The sequence below is a fragment of the Aphis gossypii genome, chromosome 1 (assembly GCF_020184175.1).
Source record: "Aphis gossypii isolate Hap1 chromosome 1, ASM2018417v2, whole genome shotgun sequence".
In the NCBI taxonomy this organism is placed as follows: Eukaryota; Metazoa; Arthropoda; class Insecta; order Hemiptera; family Aphididae; genus Aphis; species Aphis gossypii.
This window is the reverse complement of record NC_065530.1, coordinates 22,001,408-22,026,645: the sequence shown is the minus strand read 5'-3', so window position 1 is coordinate 22,026,645 and position 25,238 is coordinate 22,001,408. Positions and strand designations below refer to the sequence as shown.

At 28.5% G+C, this 25,238-nt stretch overlaps 4 protein-coding genes across 6 annotated transcripts in view; all 4 read left to right on the top strand.

Moving 5' to 3' along the window:
- The window catches only part of LOC114127215 (uncharacterized), a 106,779-nt gene extending 89,934 nt beyond the window's left edge, over positions 1-16,845 (top strand). For 2 of the 3 annotated variants that reach the window (XM_050198522.1, XM_050198521.1), the window contains one exon: positions 14,991-16,845. In XM_050198522.1, the coding sequence (XP_050054479.1) occupies positions 14,991-15,756 (766 nt within the window). In that variant the 3' untranslated portion in view covers positions 15,757-16,845. Of the gene's footprint in view, positions 1-13,276; positions 13,956-14,990 lie in introns of those variants that run through there. The other variant, XM_027991396.2, reaches the window with a different exon arrangement.
- Positions 1,874-4,041, top strand: LOC114127223 (uncharacterized). Its single transcript, XM_027991406.2, has 2 exons — positions 1,874-2,559; positions 2,988-4,041. Exons 1-2 carry the CDS (start codon positions 2,054-2,056, stop codon positions 3,727-3,729), a joined length of 1,248 nt encoding a protein of 415 aa, XP_027847207.2. The 5' UTR covers positions 1,874-2,053; the 3' UTR covers positions 3,730-4,041.
- Positions 6,610-9,847, top strand: LOC114127216 (uncharacterized). Its single transcript, XM_027991397.2, has 2 exons — positions 6,610-7,190; positions 7,917-9,847. Exons 1-2 carry the CDS (start codon positions 6,712-6,714, stop codon positions 8,677-8,679), a joined length of 1,242 nt encoding a protein of 413 aa, XP_027847198.2. The 5' UTR covers positions 6,610-6,711; the 3' UTR covers positions 8,680-9,847.
- Positions 16,846-18,463: 1,618 nt separating the features above from the next.
- LOC114127221 (uncharacterized) lies at positions 18,464-21,516 on the top strand. Its single transcript, XM_027991405.2, has 2 exons — positions 18,464-19,070; positions 20,376-21,516. The coding sequence occupies exons 1-2, from the start codon at positions 18,580-18,582 to the stop codon at positions 21,175-21,177; spliced, it is 1,293 nt and encodes a 430-aa protein (XP_027847206.2). The 5' UTR covers positions 18,464-18,579; the 3' UTR covers positions 21,178-21,516.
- The last annotated feature ends 3,722 nt before the right edge of the window (positions 21,517-25,238 follow it).

Genomic DNA, 25,238 nt, shown 5'->3' with positions numbered 1-25,238 from the left:
AAATGTTTTATTTGTATTTTTATCTAAAATTTTAGGAGATGGGGTGTCATGAGTGGGTGACTTCTCCAAATCAGAATTTTTTAATGTTAATTATTTGCGTGTCATTCATACTATTATTGATGGCACGTCTACATTGAGTTTTTGAGAAAAAAGGGAGAGGGTTTGGTACTCTATTAGTACCGGTTTGTACTGCAAAATTTATCTTATATACTATCTAATTAATAGATATTTGTACTTAAATAGAAATTAAATATATTATATTTAATCAGTTTAATTAAAAATGACTGCTTACTTAACTATCAATTCAATAATAATTCCGTAGATAATAATATAACGTAGTAGGTATGTTGTTTATTTAGGACGCAATTATTATTGACATCCAGGTGATAATATGGTAAATTATTGAAGTAGACATTTACTATATGTAGTTTAGTTTTTACTTAGATAAAATATAATAAAATAAAAGAAAGTTGATTTATAATACATTATCACTCATGTGGAACTTAAGAAAATATTATACATCGGAAAATAGGTATTATAGAACTTTTGTATTATTTTATCATGTATTTTTTTCAAAAGATGTATTTTACAAAAGTATATGAGATAGAATATAAGTAAAATCGATAATCACAGATTATTATTAATTTAATTTAAGAGAGAATTAAAATACATAATTTTTGCTTTTAAAATGGTGATTTTTTATTTTAAAATTTTAAAATTATATTGTTGAAATTTAACAAGATGCACCTATCTTATTACTTATTTTTGTGGGTGATTAGCACTACATTATATGTGTATTGTATGTACACTCTACTGTTTAGTGACAATTATCTATACTGATTGGGATCGAGAGAGATACGGATAATGATTAAAAATATATAGTGAACATGAATTTTAATATTTTATGTAATTAAAAAAATAAAATAAGTATACTATATACATAGTATGATAAAATAAATATAATTTTTGCATTGTTTATAGTACTTAATATAATTAATTTAAATTTAAAATTTAAAAATATAAAATAAAAATATTTTTTATCATAGGTGTATAATAATACTGTATATTATAATGTTGGCAATGTGTAGAATCGGGGTTATAATATCAAATTGAATTTGTTGTAAAATGCACTACAGTGTATGATGGTATTTTTTAGGAAAATCATTATTGGTTTAAAATTTAATTTATTTAACAACATTGAAGTACTCCTACAATTATTTTTGTTAAATATCTAAATATTCCATTATTATTGAAGCTCTAATAACAATTTTCCGGCATGTTTATTATGGTTTATAATTTTATTATATAAACATCTGTATTCATTTGTTTTTTTTATTAGTTGAATAAATATAACAAAATTTAGTCTATGAACACAATATGTCAAAATTAATTTATTATATTATAGAAAAAATAATTATAAAATATGTATTGGTATATAATATAGTTAAATATTTATAAAGCAATTAACGGAGAATGGACGATTCGAAGGTGAACTAAATAGTGTCACGCAAACGAACGCTTGCGCTGAGAAACTAAATTCTTACTCCCTATCATTCACATAGTTTACGACAAAATATATGACAACTCGGAAATGTTTTTCTTCAGTATGTAATTATTAACCTTATTAACCTTATTCCCGCGGTATTATTAAGCCTATAGTTCGTAGACCGTCATCCGTTTATTTATAATAAAGTAATATTATAATAATTAATGCGTTTATGTTTGGGTGATAACCTACCTGAATTTCGGTGTCGGTATAATATCAGTATAATACTCGAGCTGATAATTTCACATGATTTATTGTGCGCGTTTAACTCTCAGGCACGTGTAACGTGTTCGACTTTCGATTTGCCACTAAAAAGCAGTACAGTAGAACTGTAGAAGGGAACAATTTTCATCAGGTATATTACTATCATCTCTTTGTAAGTTCTGGCTCAGTGTCTGTCCGATTTCAGTGTGGTGACACCAACCCGACCAAGGCAAATTTAGTGCACAGTTTTTTGCATATCAACAGTTTTATACGTTCACAGCTCTAACTCACCGGATACTGAAAATGACGACTACGACAAGTGCGGCGGCGGTCGCTGAAATGATCGAGACCGGAGTGTTTGGACCCGAATGCCGGTTCGTGTCGTTTGAACTGGACGGACAGCACAACGGTCAAGATCAGTTCGCGTCGTCCATACTGTACGGTACGGTTACGGTGAGCGATCGAGACTGCCACAACCGAAGCCATCGTCTTGTGTTTAAGTTCAAGCACCCTGTGACCGAGGTGAGAGAGTTTCTCAAAAACGACCTGCAGTTCCACAACGAAACGCTGTTTTACGAGCGTATCTTACCATTCCTGTTGGATTGCTACTCGCAGAACGACGAAGACGAGACCGCGAATCCAACGCTTTGTCGATACTTTTACGGGCGAAACGATTGCGGTGACCTTTCGAACCGGGACATGATTGTCTTGGAAAACGAGTCGATACGAGGATATAAGACGGCAGTGACCGACCATCGTTTGTGTTTAGATTTCGACCACTTGATTGTGGCGATCAGAGCTCTAGCAAAGTGAGTAGATGGCGTATTCTCACGCTATATTCGGGGTGAGTTCTTCAAGGGGACACGGGAATTTTTTCAAGTAGTTTCTTGGCGATGTATTTTGGTATTATTTAAGATTTTATACTTTTAACGAGTTGTTAAGCACAAATTATTCTCTGAGTATTTAACATAATTTAGCCGACAATTTAAATAAAAGATTTTCATTGACTCGAAAAATAATGTAAAACTTTTGTTTTTAAAAAATTGTGGCCACCCCGATACTTTGTTCTCGATAAGGAGTAAGCATTTTTATATGACAATTAATATGATAATATGATCGTGTTTTATGATAATTGTGTAAACGTTCTGTAAACTATTCGTGAACACCGCGCCTTACTGGTATAATAGGTCGATTTACCAACAATACATATAATATAATATTTGTATCATGGTCACAGGTTTCACGGTTTGTCGTACAGAGCCAAGCACGTGGATCGTAAGAAGTTCATTGATCTGGTGACCGACGTGAAAGAAACGCAGTGGAATGCCGAGGGACGGTGGCTTATAATTGGCAAAGGACTCGGAGGATTGGTTTCCGTGGCCCTGGACAAGATAATAGAACGTCGAGGAGACGACCGACGCGCACAACGTTTCCGGTCGGAACTGTTGGCCGACGCGTTAAACACGCTGAAACGCGTGATGCGACCCGATGGACCGCTGTCCGTCCTGTGCCACGGCGACTTCAACCGCAACAACCTGCTGTTCCGGTACGACGACGATGGCCGGCCGGTGGACGCGCTGGCATTCGACATGGCCACCGTGCGGTACGGGTCGCCGGCGCTCGACTTGTCCTTCTTCCTGTACATGAACACGGACCGCCAGACTCGGGACGATCACTGGGACGCGCTGTTGGACGCGTATTGCGAAACGCTGGCCGCTACCGCCGGCGACGTCCCGGTGCCGGATCGCGGCCAGCTGGACGTCGAAATGAGCGAGCACGCGTTCTACGGATTGGCACACGTGTCGTTCTTCCTGCGCATCATGTTGGAGGAACAGAAACCTGTGTCGCCGATGGAGTTCGTCGATATGACCGACGAAGAGGTGAGGGATCTTCTGTTGACGTTTGGCGGCGAACGGGCCACCGATTGGGTGGCCGACATCGTGCAACACTATTTGGACACGACGTTCGCCGAAAAGTGACCATTGTCACCAACGCGCGTATGTGGACCGAATGACAGACACGTCGTATTATGGATTTGCAGCTTCCAGTTTTCCACGCCTATTATAATGTCTTTGTTCGATCTTTATCCCATTATGACAATTTTCTATTGTGGTAATCAGTGCACTGGTGTTTTATGGTAGGTATTATAAGAAAATTTTATTTTTTATTTTATACCGTTTCATATTTTTCTGTACTTGTATGTGAATGTTGTGATTAATAATTATATGATTATACCTATACCATCATATCATTTTATTTTTAATAACTAATAAAGAAAACGAGTAATATTATTTCTATTGCATGCATTTAGATCGATCATACAGCCTAATCGTAGTATTTTATATCAGCCCATGGTTTGAAAAATGTAATGGTTTTTTGAATTGTTAGCTTTTTATATGCTATCAGTTGATTTATCTATATTAAAATAAAACGTTCATAATTATATATACATAGAAATCGATTATTTATGACATAAATTTGTCGGAAATAGTAATTAAATATTATAAAATATAAATTACACGTAATATAATTCGTATATCGTTTTTGAATGTTGTCCAACTTATCAAATCTTTAATAGGTATTCTGTAAGTATTTAATTAGTAAAAAAACCATTATCATTATAAATATTTTACTTTTACCAGTTAGCGATTGCCGCGCTCCCGAAATTCGTTATTGATAAAATTGATATCATCGTGATATCACATATATTTCGCACAAAAGACTTCTTTTTGCATACGTAGTTGATATTTGAATTTTTTTGTCTTATCAATTATTTTATTATATATAGACCTTACATAACATTTTTAAATTTATAGACTAGAAAAAAAAATCATAATTTATACAAAACAGCAACTTAATTAAAATTGAGAAAATTGATTTTTTCTTAATGTTCTGAAAAGTAATAATAAATGATTGGTATACATAAAATATACGATAAAAAATAACAATCATTGCTTAATTCAAATAATATTATAATAATAATTAATTTTGATTTCTTTGAACTTTTATAAATATGTATCCGAGGTATGCTTATAATTTAATATACACATATTAAAAGTTATATCAACTAAGATTACTTAAGATCAGGGTATCGGGGTAAGTGGAAATCAGATATTATGAACAAGAGCAAATAAATACAGTCTAGAAAAAAATGTGTATAATATAATTATACAGTAGTGTTAAATACCTAGTTTTTATATGTATTTTTGATTTTTTTTAATGACTGTAAGTTGGACTCAAGATTGAAGAAATTAAAAAAGTAGAATATTTAAAATTTATATAAATAGTTTAAAAAGTATCTATAAGTAAGATCTAAACGTATTTAGAATAACTGTACGTCCTTACCTCTAAAATAAGTACTAATTTGATAAAATTTTCTATACCAAGGAGCTACATTCAAAGGAGAAAATTGAGGCATTTTAAATTATCTTAAAGTATATAATAATAGAATGATAAATAAATAATCTATCATCGTAAATAAATAAATTTAATCGATTAACTCAAAATCAAAAATTTATTAATGTAATAATTACATTACGCAATACAACATAACATGATAATATAATATCACATACTCTACAATATGATTATTGTACCACTCTAAAATGATGTGTGTGCGTTTGGTCGCCTACTTATATTTTATATTTTTTAGTAACATTGAAATAAAAACTCTGTATATATATATATATATTATATTATTTTACTCTTCAAGCACTGGATTGTATACAAATAGAGAGCTCATAAAATGTGGCTAAACGTTTATACTATTGTATTACTAGTGTCTAGTCTGTATAACTGAATGATATCGATTATGACCACAGGTTGTGATTTTTATAAATAGTTAAACAATACATTGTATAATATAAAAATATATAATTGTACTATGTAACATATAATATATTTATGGAATATTTACAAGTTATATTATATAGCTAGTAAGGTAATTCATCAATTATGCCTGTCCAAATTAGCATTTATATGTTTATTTAAATTGTATTTTTTGGAATCTTTGTTATATTGCTTATTATGTATCATACTATTTTAAATTACTTAGTTTTTATAGTATTTGAGTATTTTGTGGCGATATAAACTTGCTTTTTGAATATTAATTTTAAAGCAGATGATTTAAAAAATTAAACATATCAATGTCTTTATTTGAATGAGATTAAAATAATACTGTATTTAAATTTTAAATATCAAGAATTTTAGAAGGTTAAAAAATATCGTGATTTATGGTAAATTTAAATATATTTTAAAGAAATTTAAATTGGTACTATATAATACACATAATAGATTGATACTTTTGATCAAAACATTTATTAGTTGTGTAATGGATTATTGATATATCCGTACATGGTTGGGAGCGCATCGCTATTTATTTATACACAGTACACAATCACATTTACTCACTATTAATTACTTACTATACATACATGTACACGACCCGTATACCCGTATACTCGAGATAATTTAAATGGTTGAAGATCATAATAGATTTATATAAGGCATGGATATTTTATAATCAAAACTTATTTTATAAATATTTTTTATTAAATTTTGTATTCCTAAACGATAATTATTCAAAAAAATAATAAAAATCAGAATTACTCCAAAAAAATTAAGAAAAAAAATATGATATAATATTAAACTAAAGTATACTCCAATAAAATGATAGTGAATTATTCTCAAAACGTATAAACATATATTTATCAAGTGTTTTTTTGCAAGTGTTGAGAAGTTTTTTTAGTGACAATTTTGTTTATTTAACTCGATAAGACTTAATAATCGTATTTATCAACTGATAAGGTGAAACATAAAAAGTAATTGGTGGATTTTATTTATGAGTGTAATAGAATAGTGAAATATATATTTTGTTACATACTGAGAATCATTAGTAAAATTAGTATATTACTTAAAACGACGTATGACACTGTTGAAAAGTTTATTCAAAACTAAAAGTTATGGAACAATTTATTAAAACAGAAATAAAGGCTATCGTGGCTGAAGGTGCGTTTGGTAAAAATTGTAACTTAGTGTCATTAAAAGTGTATAATGATATTGAAAAAAAGGAGTGGAAGTATAATACAATATATGGCGATATGGTCACATCGGATGATAGTTATTATTCCGTTTTGATTAAGTTAAAAAATCGAGATCAAATAATACGTGAAAGTTCTGAATGCGATAGATTATTTCATAATGAATTATACTTTTTTGAATATATCATTCCATTCTTATTAAAGTGTCGTGGTCCTTTGGTAAATAATGAAAATGCTTTATCATTACCGCGGTTTTTTTATGGCCGTAACAAAGGAGGCGAGTTAGCGGAAAAGGATCTTATAGTTTTCGAAAATGATAATATTTTAGGCTACCGTTTTAATGAAGAGCAGCTATTCATGGATAAGGATCATTTAATCATTGCACTTCAGGCTATTGCAAAGTAAGTTGACTTGATTTTAGTATAGTATAAATAAATATTAGGTGTAAATAAATTCGATTATTAATTTTAAAATTTAAGTCTATAATTTATTATAATATGATTAAAATTATTAAAAACATGCATATTGCATGTATATCAAACATAAGTATAAATTTTTATTGAAACTACTGTACTGACGTACTGTATTAACTATTTCTGTTTAATGATTTCAAATTGTATATTATTTTTTAGAATTATTAGGTTCTAATCTATTTAGCATACAAAAAACATGCAGATTTGAATTTAATTAATAAATTAATAAAAAAATAAATTTTTTTCTCTTGAAATAAGAAATAAACTCATTAATTAGGCATTTGATATTGTTACACTACCCATTTGATTATTTTTAAGAGGTCATCTATATCACATTGTTAGGTTATAAAACCATATTATAATAAACTCGTTTTTGAAAACGTCAAAATTACAGAGAAGACTATTTTGTGTATTCTTTGCTTTCTCTCTTGCATATCAATATTATTCTACAATAATGTGTTAGTTTTAAGTAATAACTATATGGCTATCTGCTACTGTACGCCACGTCAGAACTTTTTTTGTATTTGATGATAACAAATTGTGTATTTTGTTTATATATCACGGTACTGATAGTAAAATAAATAAGAATACGCGGATATTAACGACAAATGTTTAAAATTCGATAGTATAGATTTCTTTTTGTTTTGCGCACAGGTTTCACGGGCTTTCGTACATAGCCAAACACAAAAATGCCGACAGATTTCGCGACATCGTCGCCGACGTGTACGACGTGCAGTTCGACGTTAACGGTCCCTGGATGGCACAGAACGATCTGTTGAAGAGGATAGGCAAACGCGGCGTGGATCGACTGTTGGAGCGCAGCGGTGAACAGTATTGGGATCACGAGCAGTTGCGTCGGTTGAACGAGTTGTTCGACGACGCGGAGGGCACGCTGCGGTTGGCGTTGAGCGACCGCGAACCGCTGTCCGTCCTGTGCCACGGCGAGTATTGCCACGGGTCCGTGATGTTCCAGTACGACGAGTGCGGATGTCCGTTCGACGCGCTCATCATGGACTTCTTCAACATACGTTACGGGTCGCCCGCACTGGACCTGTCGTTGTTCCTGTACAAGACCACCTCGCAACGAACTCGTCAGACGCACTGGGACGAACTGTTGGACGCGTACTGTGCCTCGCTCGCGGCTGCCGTCCCGCCCGGCGTCCGTGTCCCGGATCGCGCCGAACTGGACGCCGAAATGGCCGAGTGTGCTATAGTCGGTTTCGCGACCGCGTCCTTTATGTTGTGTTACAAGCTGCGGGACTACAGCGATCCGTTGTTGGACTCAATGGTGGCCGACGACGACCCTGTGGAATACTTTTTGGCGTTGGGCGGTGATGCGGTCACCGAGTGTATTGCCGACATGGTACAGCACATGATTGACATGGCCTACACTCAGCCTTGTAAAGCCCTAGGGTAAAAAGGTTCATTTTTAAAAACTTTTAATATAAACGGTTACACCCTTTAAAAAAATCTATATTTAAACGTGGTATTTAAAATATTTAAAACAGCTTTAAAAAATATATAATAAAAATATATAGATTTTCATTTTTTTTTCTAATTTAACTTTTTATTATTTTTAATTTAATATAACAAAAAAAATAATAATAAAAATAAAAAATAAATAATAAAAATAATTCTAAACAATGATGTGCACAGTCTTAAAAAATAAATATGTAAATATATATAATAATGATAATTTGAGACTTCTATAATATTATCTGTTATTTCTGTATATAACTATATAGAAGTAGTTTGATACATAGATTCTTAAATTATCAATTATATTATATTGTTTATGAAAAACATTCAAAATGTTGGAGATTAATATATCCTTCAATTGAATCACCCATCAGCGCCAAGTAGCAGAAATTTCAAATGTGTCAAAATCGATTTTCAAAAATCAGAATTAAACTTCTAAAAGTGATTTAAATAAATATAAATCAGTTCTTAGATTATATAAAAAAATTGTTACCATGGTTATCGAAAATAAAATAATAATAATAATAAAAAAATCGGTAGGTATTTAAATTTTTTTTTTATTTTTCGTACAACTTTCTTAATTTCTTTTTAATTAGAACCTTGTCCTGATAATTACGAACACAACAAAAAAAGAATTAGCGAAATCGGTTCAGCCGTTCACACCTGATGTCGTGACGAAGGGAAATAGGGATTCATTTTTATATAGAGAGATAAAATACAATTTCATCGGTTAATTTCTTTGTTAGTATAATAGTATATAATTTTATTTGAATTTGAATTTAATTTCTTATAAAGTATATTCTATTTTAATTTATAATAATTGGCTGTGAAATGTTTTATTTTATCTATTACTTTCTTTATTTGTATTGCTGTCCGCTGATTTCAATAAGATATCAAATGTTATTAAATATCAGATAAAATGTATAAACCTTAATTTTTCTTAATACAAATATTGTTAAGCAATAAGTATACTATCATTAATTATTAATACCTATCTAGTATTTCAAATTTATCTATTAATATGCAAAAACATTTTTTTTAACCCCAGCTAATATTTTTTAGGTGAAATTTGATATATAATTGGAACGGTATTGTAGAATCTACAATATACATATTGAACAAAGATAGTTTGTCAGCCTAGAATATATTATCCAGTGGGTGGAGAAAAAGGTGGTTTATGTTTTAATGACTTGAATGCCCTAAGATTTCAGTTCTTTTAAAATTATTGTAAGCCAAATTTATGGGAAAATCAAGTATTAAATTTTCAACTCTTAGCTACTCGTACAAATTTTTTTATAAAAATTATAACTTCAAAATAATTTGCAAATATTCATTTTGATGAATTTTTGTCAATATTTGAACTTCAAACGCTAGTAAAAAAAATATATGCATACGTATTGTTATAATTTTTTAATCACTATAAGAATAACTTATTTAGAACTTCGTACTAAATTTTCAAGGATTTTGACTTAACCATAATAAATAAATCGATGTTTAAAAAAAAACTCAACAAAAACGAATATTTCACATGATACTTAAAAAAAAAATTCTCAGAAAAATCGAAAATTTCAATCGTCTATAAATAGTTCAAAAAAAGCCAGAATAGTTCTACGGGTTGGAACACGTGTCGTTCTTCCTGCGCATAATGTTGGAGGAACAGAAACAGATCGATCTATTGAAGGTCGTCGACGTAAGGGACAATGACGCGTTGAAGTTTCTATTGTCGTACGGTGGCGAACGGGCCACTGATCGGGTGGCCGACATCGTACAACACTATTTGGACACAACGTAAGCCGAAATGTCACCCTGATGTATCACATCATATTATTATAATACGATTTGCTTTGATAGAAAGATTCGGTTTTTTTTTTTTACATTCTGTTCTTTTTTAAGCTATATTTACATCCTTGTTCAATTTTTATCTAATATTAGTATGTTTTGAAATGCTTGCATCATAGTAATCAGTACGTTTTGGAGTAACGATTAAATGTGTATAATTTGAGTATTGCTTATGAGCGATAACTGGTTTAATAATATTTTTTACTTTTATTATTTATACAGCAGGAATAAAATATATCCCGTATATTATTTCCATCAGTGCATAATTTACGCCACCAAAAATTAATAAATACATTTAAATGCTTGTGTAATTTGCGCCACTACAATACATTAACTGGAATATGGAATCCACACCACACTTTCAACTTCAATTTATTGTTGGAATTTACCAGCTGATCAATTTACTGATATCATTAGCTATACTACTTAATAATACCAGCGTGTACCCGATATCATATTATGGTGGTTATGTTCTACTAGTAATAAGTAGAGACGATGTGTGTTACTATCTAATAAATATGTTCAATTTATTGTTGAAATATCGTACAATATTGAACATCGATATCGTGATAGACACAGTTAGTCCAATGTCCAATATTAACCGCATATGTGTTCACATTTCAGTAATGGATATAAATATTGGGTAAATGATTATTTACCATAGACAAAAATTTGTATTACTTACAAATTTAATATTTATCGAAAAGTTAATGAAATTAACAGTTGTTCAATATAACAGCGTTATACTATCAGAACTTGCACTGCAAAAGTGTATACATCTTTAGAAAATATTGTACAAATAGTTAAAATTATAAATGAAATACTGAACACGAAAAGCCACGCAAAATATGTATACTAAACCAAGTAAGATATTATGAACAGATATTTCTGAAAATGTATCTAATTTACAAACCATTATTACTTATGATGTATCACTAGTTTGACGAAATATTTATAATGCTAGAAAAAAACTGGTGCCAGCAATACCAAAAATAATGGAAGATTTGCAATTTTCACTTATTTAATATACATAAAAGTACGTATTTTTAGTTATTTTAAAGTTGAAAAAATTACAAATTTTGTAGGTATTACATAGTTAACGTTACAGTCGTTACACAATACCTTTTATTTAGTTTTTTATAGGCGTAATTATTCATATAAGCCCCAAAATTAAACTCACATATAACTTATTAATAATAGGTAGGTATATTTAATCCATTGAAATAAAATAAAACTTAACCCGATCGTATAAATTCGTATGTACTTTTTAAATCAAATCTTTGTGGCTTTGCATTTAATTCCATTACAACAAAGTAATTTTATTTAATAAAATAAAAATATAATACATCTTGGCAAAAATGTATTTTTTATATTTTTATTTCACTAAATTTATGTCAATTTGATAGCGTTTATATAAGTCTTTTTAAATTAGTAAATTGATATTGTTTAAGATAATGGGCAGACTTTTATAATAAGACTTATAAAACTAAAGTTATACTGCTGAACGTATATTTATATTTATTTCCGTATTTTACAAGTTGGAAACAATATGAGTAAATGACGTATTTTTAATAGGTTATTATTTATTATTATTTTTTATCCTTGTAATTGCAAAATATTTGCTTTCTTTTCTGATGTATAGTAAGTGGTGAGTGTATCTCGACAATGAGTAAATAATTGTATTAGTCAATGAATGTATTGAATTTTAATTCAATGATAATTGATAAATTAATGTACCGGCTTATAAAATTTAAATTTGATGAAAAGTTTTCTATGTGCCCAGCAGAGACATTTGTCCTAATTTCTAATGAAGTTTAATTTGGTATTTGCAACTAATGTAGGTTGAACTAATTTTGTCAAAAACAAATAACATATAAATATATTATAATAATACAAGTTAGCTATTATTCAATTATAAGTCAATACCAACGCACCATACAACTGCAAGATTCGTAGTATAAATAAATGATTTAAATTAATTTTAATATTCGTTAAAGTCCATTATTTAGAGTAAATACTAAATTATAGTTTATAGAATTTGCAAAGAGTTTCAGTTCCTACAAATTACATTATTTAATTAAAACTAAATAACTAAAATTGTTACCTTATGTTTGAATATTAAATTATGTAAATGTTTGGTTTTTAAATATCTATAGAAAAAAGTTGTACATTCTGCATTTTCGATATTTTTATTATTGTTTTTTAATTGTTGTATGAAGTACTTATAATCACATTAATATATTATACTTTATTGTTTTTCTAATTATGTCGTTAAAATTTGTATTTAGTGTTAAAAAACTGTGTATCAATCCTATTCATATTTGAGATGTAAGAAAATACAGGACATTATAATGTGTATCAATGGTTAGGTTAAATTCATATAATAATTATGTACTTGAGTATTTCTGTATGAACAGATATTATAGATATTAGATAATATTTTATCATATATTTTTAGACTTCAAATAAATGTTAAAATAATTGAAAATCTTAATAGATTTATAAAAACCATGTACATGAATATATTTGAAACTGAACAAATAAGAATATAGTTATCATTTTTTAATTTTATATTCCTAAACGATAATTATTTAAAAAAAATATTCATTAATAAAATTATAATGAATTATTTTCATAACGCATAAACTTATATTTATCATGTGTTTTTTGTAGGTGTTGAGAAGTTTGTTATTGTCAATTTTGTTTATTTAACTCGATAAGACTTTATCAGACTGATAAAGTGAAACATAAAAAGGAATTGGTGGATTTGATTTACGAGTGGAATAGTGAGATAATATATTTTATTACACATTGAAAATCATTAAAATAATAATTAGTATTACACTTAAGACAACGTATAACACTTTGAAAGAGTGTATTAAATTTAAAAGTTATGGAACAATTTATTAAAACTGAAATAAAAGCCATCGTGGCTGAAGGTGCGTTCGGTAAAAATTGTAACTTAGTGTCGTTCAAAGTGTATAATGATATTATTGAAAAAAAGGAGTGGAAATATAATGCAATATTTGGGGATATCGTCACATCAGACGATAGCTATTACTCAGTTTTGATCAAATTAAAAAATCGAGATAAAATGATACGTGACAGTTTTGAATGCGATGTACTATTTCATAATGAATTATACTTTTATGAATATATCATCCCATTCTTTTTAGAGTGTCGTGGTCCTTTGGTAAATAATGTAAATGCTTTATCATTACCACGGTTTTTTTATGGCCGTAACAAAGGAGGTGAGTTAGCGGAAGAGGATCTTATTGTTTTCGAAAATGTTAATACCTTAGGCTACCGCTTTAGCGAAGAACAGCTGTTCATAGATAAGGATCATTTAATTATTGCACTTCAGGCTATTGCAAAGTAAGTTGACTTGATTTTAGAATAAAATAAATATAAGGTGTAAATGAAATAAATTAGATTATGAATTTTAAAATTTAATTCTATTATTTACTATAATAATATATGATTTAAATTATAAAAAACATACATATAGGTATAATTTTTTAACTACTATAGACAATCCCACTCAACGGTATGTGACAAAAATTAAGTACTTATAAATATAAAAGTTAAAATAAAATTATTAGGTATCTTCCCTATGAAAAATAAGCAGATTCAAATTCAATTAATAATAATTTTTTTCTTAAGAAATAAGAAATAAACCCATCAATTAAGTATTTGATATTATTATACATTACACATTTCATATTTCTAAGAGGTCATTTTTATCACACAATTATTAAAATCATATTATAATATACTTGTTTTTGAAAACGTCAAAATGATTAAGAAGACTATTACGTGTACTATATGCTCTCTTATCGCCACAGCGTCTAAAGATGCATATTAATTTTATACTTTAATGATGTTGTAGTTTTAATTAATAACTATGCACCATTATGCACCATATAGAACTTTTTGTTCTACATAAATCGTGTATTTTGTTCATATAGGTATCACGAATACTGATAGTAAAATAATATAATATAATAATCATATTATAGTTCAATGATAATAATACGGATATTACGTACATTAATAAATATTAACAGCAAGCAATCGCATAGAGTAACGACAAACGGCCGTTAAATTCGAAAATAGGTATACCAAACAATCGAATAATATCCACTACTGTCTCGACCACTTTTGTAATGTCTCAAGTACTCATATCGAAATATGTACGAAAAGTGATAAGAGTTAACCCGATTTAAAACGTCATCCTGTCGTTTCGTGAACAGCCTTTTGCCGATCCGCTGCCGTGATCGTGGTATCGTTTACCGACCGCATTCCATCTGCAGAGTCGGATCAACTATTTGGTCATGACAGGACGGACTTTGCGTTAACGACGAATGTTTGAAATTCGATAATACTGATTAATTTTTGTTTTTTGCACAGGTTTCACGGACTATCGTACATAGCCAAACACAAAAACGCCAACAGATTTCGCGACATCGTCGCCGACGTGCACGACCTACAGTTCGACGGTAACGGTCACTGGATGGCACAGAACGATCTGTTGAAGAGGATAGGCAAACGCGGCGTGGATCGACTGCTGGAGCGCAGCGGTGAACGGTATCGGGATCACGACCAGTTGCGACGGTTGAACGAGCTGTTCGACGACACTGCGAGCACGCTGCGGTTGGCGTTGAGCGTCCGCGAACCGCTGTCCGTCCTGTGCCACGGCGATTATTGCCACGGGTCCGTGATGTTCCAGTACGACGAGTGCGGATGTCCGTTCGACGCGCTCATCATGGACTTCTTCGACATGCGCTACGGGTCGCCCGCGCTGGACCTATCGTTGTTCCTGTACGCGACCACCGCGCAGCGAACGCGCCGGACGCACTGGGACGAATTGTTGGACGCGTACTGTGCCGCTCTCGCGGCCGCAGTTCCTTCCGGCGTCTTTGTCCCGGATCGCGCCGCACTTGACGCCGAGATGGCCGCTTCCGCCGTCGTCGGATTCGCCAGCGCGTCGTTCATATTGTGTTACAAACTGCGGGACAACAGCGACCCGTTGTTAGACTCGATTGCGAACAGCGACGACCCGGTGGAATACTTTTTGGCGTTGGGCGGTGATGAGGGCACCGAGTGTATAGCCGACCTGGTACAGCACATGATCGACATGGCTTATACACAGCCTTGTAAAGTACTTGCAGGGTAAAAAGTATTAGAATAATTTTTATAAACTTTAAATATACAAGGCCAAACCATATAAAAATATATATGTATATACATACGTATATACCCAACATTTTAACGTGGTATTTAAAATATTTTTAAAAACCTTAAACAATGTACGATAAAATATTGATTTTCAATTTTTTTCTTCTAATTTCATATACCTTTTTGTTATTTTTGATTTAATATAACATTAAAAAAAACTCAAAACAATGATGTGCATAATCATAAAAAAATAAATATATAAATATATAATATAATATCATAACAATTTTTAGAGGCTTTTTTTTATTATTTGCTATTATTACTGTATATAATTATAGTAGTAGTAGTATGATATATAAATTCTTAAATTATTAAGAATTTAATATTGTTAATAAATAATGGAGATTATTATACATGGAGATTAATTGAACCACCCACCAGAGCCATGTAGCAGAGATTTCAAATGTGTCGAAATCGATTATCAACAATCAGAATTATAACTTCTAAAAGTGACCTAAATAAGTATAATTCAGTTTTTACATTATATACCGGAATGACGAATTAATTTGGAAAAGATACAAAAAAAAAGGTTACAATTATTACAGTTGCCATGAAAACCAAACATTAACAAATAAATAAGTATTATTTTAAAAATATATTATAAAATATCCTATGAAATATGGGCTATACTAGACCATCTCTATTCAGAATAATTTTTCGTATATAACATTATAAGATTTTTACGTTCTGATAATTATTATTATCAAAATATTTACATTTTGTATTTCTACGGTCCATTAACAAAATGGTTGAATTATCGTTCAAATCTATTTTTAATTAATATTTTTTACGGATATGTATCATTATTTTATGAGCAAAAGCACAGTGATTGTATTTTTAATAAAAACTATTCACTTTAAAATTCAATAAGATAGTGTATACATAATTTATGTATTATACTTAGTTTTTCAGGTGCAAATGTGTACAGAAAAATAACCTAACAATAAATTATTATATCACATTTTTATACAACATAAATATATCTAGGCATTATTTTATCACTTTTACTACTTTGATATATTTGTATCTTTAAAATTAATCAATAAATACTAATAATTATAACTAAGAAATTAAGATTTGTATACATACATTTATATAACATGTCTGTATTTTATACTTATAATTTATTTACTTTTTTTTTCATTAAACATTATTTGAATTTAATTTATTATTGCGTATTCTAATAATTTGTATTCAATATTATTGTTAATTGATAATTATAATTACATATTGTATAATAAACGATGTATCATATTATTGTATTCTATGACGTAATGTACAACGGTTATACCTTATACTTCATTCTTATATAACTATTATTATTTATTATATTTATAAAATACAATGCCATCAGTTAATTTGTTTGTTAATATATAATTTTGTTTGAATTTGAATTTAATTTCTTTTAAAATATATTTTAATCTAATTTATATTATTTGGCTGTGAAACATTTGATTTTATACTGTTTTTATCTTACTTTATGTTTCTTAATTTGTATTGCCGTCCGCTGGTTTCAATAAAATATCAAATGTTATAAATATCTGACAAAATGTTTAAACTTTAATTTTCCTTAATACAAATATTGTTAAACAATGAGTGCATTATATCATTTATCAATATCTAATATTTAAAATCTATCTATTAATGTGCCAAAAATTTTTTTTTGTATAAATAACTTAAGTTAATAGCTACCAAATTCTACGTGAAAATTGATATTTACATTGGAACGATAAAATAGATAAGATTTATATATAAAAAAAAAAAATGTGTACATACGCTGTTGTCAAGTCAAATTAAATACGAAAATAAGAATAAACTAGTATCACCATCTGAAAATTATTATATAACTAAAAAAAATTTTAATCGGAGAAGTTAAATAATTATTTGCAAGAATTATAAAAAAAAACATTTAACTAACAATTTGTATAATTGAAGAAAATAATAGGTATATATTGTTTGTCATTCAAATTTTAAATAATTATCCTTATATTTGTAGATTATAGACTTTAAAACAAAAATACGAAATACCTATTTTCCCATATAAATTATTTTTATGAATTAACATAGCAGTATAAATACTAATGCTAAACTGTGTATGCAATAATTAATGCAATATTTTAGAACATGTTTATTTTACAATTAAAATGGTTTTTATGGTTGAATTTCGACCAATACACGATATTAGTTAATATTCAAGTTATATATCACCAACATTTTAATATATAAAATGAGAAACTATTCATATTTATAAATTATTCTTAAAAAAGAAAAAAATGATGAAAATGATGATAAAATATTTAGAGATATAATTTCTTTATGATAAATAAATTAATAGTAATTTCTATTCTTACGGTATATAAGTATATTCAGTATTTAGTTCTTAAAATAAAATATTTTAAATCTAACAGACATAAATACAATTTAAAACATGTTGTTATTTATACAGTTATTTTTAAAAACTAAAAAATACAATATTATCGTATAGAATTTACATTTATTCATACATTCACAATGACATACACTGTAATTACAAATAATAAAAAAAAGACTCAATAAACTAATATTTTTGATATCTGTTAGTATGCTATAGATTAAAATGTTAATAAGTGAAGTAATAAGTACTTTAGAAGGCTGGGTTTTGAGATAATATACTGTAATGAAATTATTATTCGATTGTACATTGTACATAAATATTAGTATTCGATTAAATAACAAATAAATAAGTCGTATTAAATTGCGACAAACCATACAATTATTAGCTATGGAACGTTTGCAGGTAGAAAATGAATTAAATACAATTGTAGGTGGAGGTGCGTTTGGTAAAAATTGTAACTTAGTGTCGTTCAAATTATATAAATGTATGACTGATATGGATGAATGGTGGTATCAAAGAATATTTTGTAGCGTTTTGACTTCGGACGGAGCAGATTATAATATTATGATCAAGATAAAAATTCAAGACTCGGTACTGCGTGGATGTTTTGGATGTGACGTTTTGTTTTATAATGAATTATTTTTTTACAAAAAAATCATACCGTTTTTATTAGAGTGCCGAGGACCAATAGTTAATGATTCAAATACTCTATTTTTACCACGTTTTTTTTATGGTCGTAATAATTGTAGTGAATTGGTGACAAATGATTTAATTGTTATAGAAAATATTAACACTCTAGGATACTCATATTGTTCAAGTAACGAGAAAGTGTTTCTGGATATTGATCATTTAACAATTGCACTTCAGACATTAGCAAAGTAAGTTTATCTGAAATATTTTTTAAGCTGAATTTTTTATTCAGTTCTTAAAATTTTTTTTTTTGCAATTTAAGTTTAAGTTATAAATAAAATAAGAAAAAAAAACATACAGAAATCTGACTATTAACATAATCAGTAAAGATTATCACTATTTCGATCATAATGAGAAATTTCCATTAGAGTTATTTCAAAGATCTGGCCAATAGTAATGTTTTGAGAAGTTTCTTAAATTAAAAAAAAAAATCAAATATTAATTTCAATACTATAGGTTTGACCATTGACAGGTAACCAAATTTTGAATTATTTACAATCTTTGATGTTAAACATAACTTTGTTACTATGAACTTTTTATCAATCCACCTTCACGTCCATAACAAGTTATCAGCTAATCGGTGGGATGTGAATACACAAACTCAGAACTCTTATATTTTATATCTTTATTTTTATTTTGTTTCATTTAAACGATATATTGTAAATTATATTATCTAAACACAACACATAATTATTATAAAAATATATATAATATTGTTATTAAATAAAATTGAAACAAATTCAATGTTCAAAACTTGATTGTAATTACAATAATACTATGAATATAAATTGAATCACATGATTGAAACCGAAAAAAAATTAATTTTTAGCTTAGTAAAAGATGGGTGTATAATATCAAAATAGTCATTGGTGAGCAAGTTATTGAATATAATTGACTCAAAAGTCAAGTTAAACGAACACAAGATCATTAAGTTAGAAATATCAACATTTTCAATTACTAGATACGTTTTGCACTTAAATACACATAATATAATATTATTTTATGAAGAAACAATAACAGATACTGTTGTTATTGTATCGGATTATTTATATTTAAAATGGTGTGTAAAGTAATAAACAAATAGAACCGTTAAAACCAAATATTTCATAACAATTTAATTTTAACTCGATAGACTATGAATCAACCGAACAATTATAGCCAAGTTATTTCAACTGTCGATTGAATTAGTTAAGTTAAACAACAAAGATTTCAACTCAACCATTACTCTTGTTTCCGCATTAAAGATCGAGTTTTTTCCTGCAGAATTTATTTAACATTTGGTCGATACAAATAACGGACAGGCACGACTCTGGTGATTTACATCGTTACATTTTTACTTTGACCGTGAAAATCGAACGTCGATATTTTACGAGCTTGTAAATAGTATAAGTATCTTACGGACAAACTACGTGTACTAATACTCAGTTTGTAACCACTATAATATTCAATCGTTAACAATAATTTTCGTTAAATTGATTTCTTTAAACTTTCAGGTTTCACGGACTGTCGTACAACGCCAAGCACAGAGACACTTCGAAAATTCGCGATATCATGAAAAACGTTTTCGACACGCACATGGACGTGGACGGGCATTGGATGGCCCAGAACGACCTGTTTAAAAAGTGCGGTAAACGAGGGATGGACCGGCTACTGAAACGGGACGGTGACAGGTACCGGAACCACGAGCACATCGGACGATTGGGCGAGTTGTTCGACGACGCTCAGACGGTGCTGATGCGGACGCTCGACGCCCGGGAACCACTGTCCGTCATATGTCACGGCAATTGGTACCGCGACACGCTGTTGTTCCAGTACGACGAGCACAGACGTCCGTTCGACGCTACGGCCATAGACTATTCGACGCTACACTACGGATCGCCGGCGCTCGATCTGTCGTCGTTTCTGTACATGTCCACCACGCAGCCGGTGCGCGAGGCTCACTGGGACGACTTGCTGGACGCGTACTGCGTCGCACTGGCTGGGTCCGTGTCGCCCGGCGTACGCGTCCCGTGTCGCGCCGAAATCGACGCCGAGCTGGGCGAGGTCGCCGTCGGCGGTCTGGCGACCGCCGCGTTCGTCCTGCCGTTCGTCCTGCGCGACAGGAGCGACCTAACGTTGGAAACGTCGATGACCAGCGACGACCCGGTGGAGTACTTTCTGGCGCTGGGCGGCGACGTGGCGACCGAATACTTGGCCGACGTCGTAAAGCATTTTGTGGACATGGGCTACGCGGGACGTTGCGGACACTCGTCTAATCCGGTCGAGAATACAAACCCAAAATGTTCGTCCGCATAGCAGAGTCAGACTGATTTTAACGTCTTGTTCTTTATATTTTACAGTATAAATTAAATCAAATTAATTATATAATGTAAAGGTATACTGCAGTTGTCTGATCGGTGTCCTTAGACTGTATTATTAATATCTTCATTCCATTGTTTGATATGTTAAAATTAAGTCTTAATTATTGTGACATGGCCACACGTCATGGTCAAACGCCATCATTTTTGTATTATTAATGGACTTTTTTTTATTTTATTTTTTTGTTTCACGGTATTTGAATATAATAATAATGAAAGTGTATTACTATTGCATTATAACATTTGTACTTATTAATAGATTTTTAATTGTATTGTACTACTTACACAATTATTTTATAAAACGTTGAGTTATAATATTATTATATTGTAATTAATAATAAGTTCCTTTTTTCACCATGTTCATTAAAAATGTTTAACAAATATAAAAATAGCTTTGCTGCACAGAATCTAAAAATATTATAACTACAAGTATTGCTGGTTTTTCTTTTCATAGTTTTGAATTTTTTGGAGCTCATATTGATAACGTTGAAAAAAATAATTTATTAATTCACCTTATAGTCGTAAATATTATTTAAATTTTAAATATTACGATTTTTTTTTTTTTTTTTTTATTGAAACTAAATTATATTATAATATGTAGTTTTCACACAATATAAATCTATAAACTTTGCATATTTGCTAAGTCACATTTTTAAATATAAAATACATCATTATGTAAAACTTCAAATCTAGAAAAATAAGCTGGTTAGGGTTTTTTTAAATTAATTTTCATAAGTTATAACCTGCTATCTGAATATTACTCAAAAACATATGCAATGTTAGATAAATATTTTTATAATATATTTAGAGGGTATTATTGAGGTACAATATTATTGCAACAAATAAGTTATTTGAGTTATGGAACGGTTTATTGATAAGAATTGAATGAAGTTGTGTAGCTCTAAAGGTATTTAAAAAAAAAATTGTAAATTAGTGTGTTAATTGTTTAACATCTCACTTGATGATGGATACACTAATTTGGAAGTATTAGTATATCGTTATAAAATAAATAATCATTAACTTAATTTATGAGACTAAAGAATCGAAATCCGTATAATAATATAACCCTAATTAATATTTACCATGTATTAAGAACATTATTTCATTTTATTGAATAAATGGTGGATCGATTGAAAAAAATAATATTAATCTATAAAAAATATTTTAGCTTATAAATTATCTTACACAATTTACAATTGACTATATAATGTAATGATGGCCATAGTAATTTACCATATAAAGTATTACTTAAGTAATGATTTTTTTAAAACATTTTTTTGTAAGCTATATTATCGTTTTTAATACTTATCCTAATGTCACCACTAGTTTACGACTCATTAGGATAAAATAGTAAAGTATTCGAGGATTTTGAGTTTAAAATCATATTAAATATAGTTAACGGCTATCATTATACACAAATCTCAAATTTAATTGATGGTTCTTAGTGTTAATAATTTAAGTATAAAATATATTTATATGTGAAATCCAATTTTATTTATTTTAACAAAGAACTCTTTGAAATAAAAGGTTAATGATGAACTAATTATTTTACACGTTTGTACATAATATTATGACCAAGCGTATTTCAAAGTAATCGTATCGGACACTTTGGTTTCATTAAAAACAAAATCAAATGTTATACATTTTAGATCCACAGGCATTGGTTGCAATAAAATTTCAAAGTACAATATCATCAAATATATGAAATTGGTAACACTCTCCTGTATATAAAGTGTCGATTAGGTTAATATTGTATTATGTTTGTTACATTTAAGTTCAAAGATACATCATTATTATTATACGAAAAACGATTTTGAGCAGAAACAGTCTATTAGCTTATATCATCAAGTGATAATGTTTTTTTTTTCATATAGTTATTAAAGTCAATCATTATACTTAGTAGGTTGATATTATGTAAATATCATACAACAGTAAAAATAGATTCGTAGTAACTATGAATAGCTAATATTTTAATATGAATGAAAAATTGTACTATGTATAACAAAGTTCACGATTCATAATTATTTAAAATACTTAAAAGTTTAAGTTTTCACGAATAATATTTATAAATTATAACAAAATAATTAACATACTATTGTTTATCGTATTTTGTTCAAATCGGAACTTAAAACTTAAAAAAAATTATAATCTTTATTCTTTATATATTTTTATATTTTATGGTTCTAATATGAAATGCTTATAAGGAAACTCGTATTATATATAAAAAACTTAGCTACAGAAAGAACAATTTTTATATATTTTTAATTATAAAATAATTTGAAATTTTATTTTGAATTTTGTCAAAATTCTAACTTCAAATACTCATAAAAAAAGTTGTTTCCATTTTTTTACAGGTACAATAATATATTCTGTATCAAATTTTCAAGAATATTTTCTAATTGCATTGTATTTATATTATTCTAATGGATTCTAAAATTCTACTGAATGAAAAAAAAAAAAAAAATGATGATTATTATTTATTATAATCGCATCATTTTAGGTATACAAAATAATATTATCAATTAATAATGTTATTTTAATATATTATCTATTTAGGTAGTATAAAAATGAAATATTTACTATAAAGAAATAAGTACTAAGTTGTTTTATCAGTTATACATTAATAATTATGATATAGGTATATATTAATATATACTATATAAATATTGGCTACAAAATAAAAATACTGATCTACGATTTTTTTACGTCATCTAAAATAAAGATATTAAAAATATAGGTTATCAAATTAAATTTAAAATGTTAAAATATTTTTTTCTTTGAATTATAATAATTAATACCGGGTAGAATATTTTGATTAAATTGATATCACAATCGGTTTGTACTTTGCAGTGTGGGGACTTTGCACCACAAACTAATAATGTTCATTTAAATTTAAATGTGAGTACGTATGTAGTATAAACAAACGAATGATTAATTTCTTTTATAATATATTGCACAATACATTTTAAGATCCAAGTAATATAGTCTGTATATAGGTATATGAATATTTTTACTATAAATGAATATGTTCAATTTTTGTCGTTTTAAAATTATTTGATATGAAGTCAAATGTTTGACAAAATAAAGATTAAAATAAGTTAAATGAGTTATAAAATTAATAAGTTATAATTGTAAACAAAATATTAAAAATATTATTTTTTGTATACTTAATAATACACTGTAATTTAGAATTTATTAAATATACAAACGTATACCTGTATCAATCTAAACCTATTGAGATAATTAGGTACAGTAGAACCTCGATAACTCGAAATTCTATAAGTCAAATTTTCGATAACTTGAATTTTTTTTCGCCCCCAAACGATTTATCGTTTACGATAACGAGTTATCGATGTTCCATTGTACTTATATATTTAAACAATGCTAATATAATTTAAATAATGTTAATGTAATTACACTAATTTATTTCTTTATCGTGGGTACCAAAATTGAATACCTATAAAACAAAGTTCAGGTACCATAATGTATAGTAATTATGTATTCATTGTTAATTAATTTTTATAGTATAATGATCGAAATCAACGAAAAAAAATGTTTGATAAAAATTGTAGTATTTTTGGTAACATACATATTATATTAAAGTTTATTCAATAAAAATGTGATGGAAACTAATTTTAGAAATATTATAATTTTATTACTGTCATCACAGTTAATTAATAATAGCTATATTATGTTTAAATTTATAGAAATTTGGATAAACAGTTTTGATCAATTTGTAATGGAATACATTTGAAGAAATGTATAATTTTAAATATTACTTTATTTTATAAATAAAAAATTATCGGTTGAAGTTTATTTAAATATTTACGTTGGTATTAAACTCTAATGTATAGACAGAACATTCGAATTTAACTATTTCGTTAATTTATGATCTAATTATTTTATATTTTATATTTTATATTACCGTCTACTAATATCAATTATATTATTATATTTGTTAATATCAACCATTAGATGAATGGGTATGGATTAGTCACG